Source organism: Kryptolebias marmoratus, linkage group LG12 (assembly GCF_001649575.2).
Source record: "Kryptolebias marmoratus isolate JLee-2015 linkage group LG12, ASM164957v2, whole genome shotgun sequence".
NCBI lineage: Eukaryota > Metazoa > Chordata > Actinopteri > Cyprinodontiformes > Rivulidae > Kryptolebias > Kryptolebias marmoratus.
Window position 1 is genome coordinate 13,399,788 of NC_051441.1, and position 6,000 is coordinate 13,405,787.

At 36.8% G+C, this 6,000-nt stretch overlaps 3 protein-coding genes across 3 annotated transcripts in view; all 3 read left to right on the top strand.

Annotated features, from left to right (window-relative positions):
* The window catches only part of mapk8ip3 (mitogen-activated protein kinase 8 interacting protein 3), a gene marked incomplete in the record, with an annotated part of 1,049,817 nt that overhangs the window by 830,557 nt on the left and 213,260 nt on the right, over positions 1–6,000 (top strand).
* hirip3 (HIRA interacting protein 3) lies at positions 132–4,172 on the top strand. Its single transcript, XM_017428076.3, has 8 exons — positions 132–273; positions 1,188–1,308; positions 1,593–1,740; positions 2,282–2,647; positions 2,732–2,859; positions 3,073–3,220; positions 3,530–3,628; positions 3,951–4,172. Exons 1-8 carry the CDS (start codon positions 200–202, stop codon positions 4,133–4,135), a joined length of 1,269 nt encoding a protein of 422 aa, XP_017283565.1. The 5' UTR covers positions 132–199; the 3' UTR covers positions 4,136–4,172.
* The window catches only part of antkmt (adenine nucleotide translocase lysine methyltransferase), a 3,409-nt gene continuing 2,529 nt past the window's right edge, over positions 5,121–6,000 (top strand). Inside the window, exons 1-3 of the mRNA XM_017428077.3 lie at positions 5,121–5,297; positions 5,390–5,494; positions 5,588–5,728. Of these exons, the coding sequence (XP_017283566.1) occupies positions 5,136–5,297; positions 5,390–5,494; positions 5,588–5,728 (408 nt within the window). The 5' untranslated portion in view covers positions 5,121–5,135. The remainder of the gene's footprint in view (positions 5,298–5,389; positions 5,495–5,587; positions 5,729–6,000) is intronic.

Below are 6,000 nucleotides of genomic sequence, written 5' to 3' on the forward strand. Positions count from 1 at the left end.
CAACATTTGAAGGTATTCACACTTTGATCAGCCCAGACCTAAGATATACGAAAATAAAATTAATCTTAAGGCTAAAATAAATGTTCATTTCAGCGTCAAATTCAATGCTTCCGTTGTTTGGGAGCGTGGTTTATTGCGTCACTTCCTGTTGCGTTCACGGACCCAGCCGCCAAAACATAAAAACATCGCAATCTTTAAAATGGTGTCAGTGAAAGAGACAGCGAGAATCCGGAGGTTTATTGTTCAGCAGCTTCGTGAAAGGCCAGACTTGAGGTACATGTGAAGTCTCTGTGCTAAGACTAAATACGTTTTATTTGTCCGGTTATTAAAACAAAAAAAAAAAACACGCTGTCTAGCTTTTCCCGTGTCAAATGTGTGTAAGTGAACGCCAATTAATAGATTACTTTTGCCACTTTTGGGTGGGTTAGATTTAGCTCCTTTTGTATTTAAGAGCAGGTAGTTTGCTGTAACCAGCGGTATTCACCTAACTGAGTGACTGAACACTTTAAGTCTTTAATTTAAACTATTCAGAGGTTCAGAGGTATCCACATAAGAGCAGATATAAGTGTTTAAGTTTGTCTTTTCCGTACTGTCACTACAAGTTGGCTAAACTAGCTGATTAAAAGTTAAAATTGAGACGATGGGATAATTCAAATTAAACAAATGTCATGTCCAAATTAAAGTTTAGCGACCCCCACTGGTGGAAAATGGTATCTATTCGTGAAACAAGACTGTCATCCAGGAAGTTAATTTTAGCACTTTATATTTATCTGTTAAGGTTCTTTTTAAATTAGCTGAAATAAATATATAAATCAAGCAGTAAAAATAAGTCAGCTGACTATGGAGATAATAATTTTGTTTTAGTTCAAATATGCTTGCTTTACTTGTGTTTACAAAATTGGAAGGTGTTCCTCCACAAAATGAAGTGTTGTTCAAACGTTTTATGAGTAAGATCTGTATATTATTTTAGCTTTGACACTATATAATTTTATAAGTGGTATTTAAAACAGGAAAGTCATATTTTTTGTCACTAAATTTAGTATTCGACAGGTACTCTTCAAAGTTAAGGGTTTTCATTAAAATTAAGATATAAAATCGGGTTCATCCATTTTCTGATTTACTTTTCAGTGTTTTCCAAAAACCAAGTGTGAGTTGCTGAATAATGTATTCCTGCTGTTTTGTTTTAGCACGCTGACGTTAGGAGTCCTGAAAAAGAGATACATGGCCCACGTGAAATGTGAGACTCTGAGTCCTGAGGCTAAAAAAATCGTGAAAAAAGTGGTGGAAGAAGAACTTCTGAAGATGCAGGTACTTAAACCTTTTCAAATCTTTGTCATTACATTTCAGGAGTAAATACTTATCAACTTGGGAAGAAATTATGCTTGGTTTCCATCACAAATGAGGAACCAAAAACAACCATGAACTGTTTCTACTTTCCCCTCCATGAACAAGTAAAACATTGGTATCAAAAGTCATGAAATTATTTGTATTTTATAGGTATTGTAAGAACGGTGTTTTTCGTTTTGTTTGAGAATAAAATCCTTGGTGTTGGTGCTGTACTCAATCCAATTAATCTTGATGTATTTTTTAAGGAAAATGATCAAAGTGAAAGTGAGTCTGAGAACGAAAAGCCCCGGCACAGAAGGAAGAGAGAAAGGGAGCAGGAAGAGGTGGAAAGTGAAGAAGAAAAACAATCCACAGCCAAAAAATCACGATCCCATCAGTCAAGCTCATCCTCAGGTAGGTTGTACCTATTGTTTTTATTGTGATTAAATGTGTCCTGTTAATTAATAGGCAGGTTTTCTGTTGTTCTTATTCCGTGTACAATGTCCTGCACGAACATTAACAGTTCAGCTACTAAAGCAAGCAGTAAGGATTGTTATTGGTTATGAGCCACATCAGTTCTTGATGATTTAGTCTAAAAAAACTAAAAAGATTTCTCAAAGCTGTTCATCGAAAACTCTTTGGTACTCAGTTAACAGAAATATAAAACAATGACAATAATAACAAACAGCTGAAAATATTCATAGATTACATGCTTAAACAGAGATAAAGGGAGAAATAGAAACAAACTGTTTACAGTTTTGGGCGTTTAATATGTTTGTCATTATTAATATTTTCTCTTTTAAAATCATTTATAAGAACTACGTTTTACTCAAATTTGTGTATGCATAAAACCTACAAACATGAAAAATAAGAACAATTTCTCAACTCTTACTTTGTAAAACTTGATTTCTTACGTCTTTTATGAAACGTGCCTTTGCCGTGTGATCCGTTTCAGATTCAGAGGATGAAGGGGACTGCAAACCAGGAAGTCCGAAGCAAAGAAAATCTCAAGCTGACGATGCAAAGCGCGAGAGGAAAAAATCGGCCCCGGAAGAAACTGGAGACACTAAACAGCAGACTTCGAGCGATGACTCCTCAGATGAAGAGATGAATGAGGCAGAACAAAGCGGGAACGAGAGTAACAGTCCTGGGAAAACTGTGGAAAATAAAGCAAACACTTCAAAGAATGGAGAGAAGAGAAGCATCAGCACAAGTGCTGGGAAGAAAACGGCAGAGAGTGATCAGGAGAGCGAGAGCGATTCAGATGAGTCCAAAAAAAGCGACAAAATCAAGGACAGTGAGTCCTCTGACAACAAAAAAGGTGATTGTACACACTATTCCTATATGTGCAAGTATTTATTTGTGTTTTGTGTTTCTCAATGTATTTTCTGCTCTTGTGTCACAGAAGAAAAGAAAAATGACTCCGACTCAGATTCATCATCCCTGCCTTCTTTGGAGGAAGACAATAAGAGTGGGACAGAAGGTGCAGGAGATGAGAAGAAGAAAAAGAAAAGAATGAAAAATGACAACAAGGTGAGCTTATTGGTAACGAACTAAATCTAAATCAAGTTCTTATTTTGTTTAAGATGTTATTGTGATTAAACTAAAAGTAATCTTGAAAGAGCAAAGTTGAAAAAATTAGAAGATGCTTGATAAATACCATAAAATTTAAAACTGGGATTAGAAAATTTCTGCAACCCGAAGACTTAATGTTGCATCTTGTATGTTATTAACTTTATCCTGCAGGATGGAGACAAAGTAGTCATAAGGCTTAGACGTTACATAGCTCTCTGTGGTGTGAGGAGGAACTACAAGAAGCTGCTCCATTGCTGCCATTCCACTCGCTCCAAAGTGGCTGTTTTAAAAAAGGAGCTTGAAGATCTTGGTGTCCACGGTCAGTGGGAATGCAGTCATCTTTTTACAGACCATACATCTTGGTTAAATGAAAAAAATAATAAATTTTCTATTTGGAAAGACTAAATATTTCAGATTAACCAGAAAACCCGATGTTGAAGTCTTTAGGATTCAGTGCGAGAATGCTGTTGTGATTTTTCTCTGGGATTCATTTCAAATTCAAAACAAAACTCTTCTGGTGACTTGACTTACTGACATTCATTGTGTGTAAACGGTTCGTTTTATTGGTGTTTTAACAACAGACGCAATTTCAGCAACACCATGGGTTACAGTTTTCTTTTTTACTTAGGAAAACCATCTATTGAGAAATGTAAAAAGATCAGAATGAAGAGAGAAGAAGCCCAGGAAGTGGCTGAGCTTGATGTCGGCAACATCATCACCACAGAAGGTCTCTGTTCTGTTTTTCTGTATGTTTCTGAAGGAGAGCATTGATCATTTTTCTTTTTCAAATGAATCGGAAATAACTTGCTTTACTACAAAAGTACCATGGTTTATTGTTTGTTATTGTTTGCTTATCAGTATGCTTATGTATTATGTTCCTCACTGTACATCAAATTCTGAAAGAAGTAGGCTTCGGGTGTTGTTTATAACCTGGAAAAGTGAAGAAATGCAACCCTATGATTTTATGCCATTCGGTCAAGTACTGTAGTATTGGTCTCATCATAAAATGGTCTCTTGTTACAAAATCGTTTGATGTGATTATCTTTCAGGACGTCCTAGACGCAGAGGAACCGCAGCAAGGCAGGAACGGGACCCTCCTTCCTCCGCTTATCAGCGCACTCTGAACTCTGGCTCTGATAGTGATCAGGAAAACAATCCAGACAAGAGACGTAGAAAAATGTCAGAATGGGCCAACCTGCAGGGAATTATCAGCGATGATGCAGACAGTGACTAATACAGTTTGACTTTTACATATTCAGTGTTGACTTGGTTATGCATGGTGTTTTTTCTATTTTGCTACAAACCAGAGTTTTTGTCTTTTTTATTTTTTTTAATATTACAGTTGTTTTATAGATAGTGTTTTGAGAGTTTGGGTAAACTTTTCAAATGGTTTGTTCTAAATAAATCTTTGAACAGAAATTATATAAAGAAATAATTCCTATTTTATTTTGAATTTTAAAAATGTGTCAAACTATTTGAAACATAAACCATCTGTGAAAGTCTTACAAAGCAAGTAACTAAATGAAGGTTTTTAGACCGTAATTGTTGGGAACATTTTTTAAAAATCACTTTAATATCTTCAATTTTATACCTTTATAGTTTGTAATTAAAGTATTTTCAAGGCTCGTCGGCATCACGTAACCGGAACTACTGTTTTCATTTCGGTACACGGAATATTTTGTTGTAGGACTCGTCCTACAGTGTAATGTGTCCGGCCGCAGCCCTTCAGGTCAGGGTTTTAATTGTACCGTGTTGTATTTTATTTTACTTCGGAGTTAAAGTGTTAATAAAAGTACTATTTTTACAGTAAATTTGTATTTATTTATTTTTAGCAAGCCAACATTACGGAGTGAAATATGTGTTTTATGTTATTCCGCAGAACGCTAACTCGTGAAATGTTCTTCAAAAAAAATAAATATTTAATAAAGGCTTATATCATAGAGCATGTATAATATGTTATATAAATGTTATTTATTCGTTTTAAGATATGGTTAGATGGCCTTCAATCATTTGAAAATAACGTTTACTAAAAGTTTGAACAAATAGTTTCCCCATTATCCGCACAATGCCGAAGTAGCTTCTGTTTTAAACTGTTCTTGTTCAAACAGAAATGCATCAGTTAGTTAATCTGCTGTGTTTTTATTTATTGAAGCTACACCAAGGAACATATATCACAGAAGTATGTGTTTCCCCTAAAATTGGATTTAGAGACAATACTCGCATCTCGTGCAGGGATGGATGAAGACACCCCAGATGAGGTCCTCACAGAGATCAGGACCAGGCAGCTCGGGGGTTGGGGTGTTGCTCAGATAGCTGCTGGCACTGGGCTCGCTGTATATGCCATGTGGGTGGGAATCCTTCAACCAGGATTCCGAAAAGTCCCGCTGAGGCTGCAGGTTTGGTGTACAGCTGAAGACTTTGAGTAGAAAAGTTTGTATACATCTAAACGTCACTCCTTTGCTCTTTAGCTCTTGAAAATTTCTTCCAGGTCCCTTACATTCCTGCCAGCAAAGCTCAAGTACAAAATGTGATGACACTGCTAAGAGGACGAAAGGGAGGTCTTGTGGATTTGGGATCTGGAGACGGTCGTATTGTAAGTAAGAGTGTATGAGCAAGATAGTTGGAGTCTTCTTTTCCTAAACATTTTAAGAATAGTTTTTGATTGTTGGCAATTTTAACCCTTAAGGTCTTGGAAGCCCATCGTCATGGTTTTAGTCCAGCTGTTGGTTATGAGCTGAACCCCTGGCTTGTGCACCTAGCTCGCTTTCATGCCTGGAGAGCAGGTCACCATGGAAAAGTCTCATACCGACGAGAAGATCTCTGGAAGGTTTGGCATTTTTCTTGTGTGTGATTTAGTATTGCTACTATCAACTTATTTCATTTGTGCTCGCTGTATATGCCAGTTTGAGGTGAAAATGGGCTCATTCCCCTCGAATATATAAAAAAAAAAAAAAAAATCCCTTCTCACCCTCCGCGGGTGGTCTTTGTTTCATCCTCTGAGCTCGGGTCCTCTACCAGAGGCCTGGGAGCTTGAGGGTTCTGCGCAGTATCTTGGCTGTGCCTAGAACTGCACATTTCTGGACTGAGATGTCTGATGTT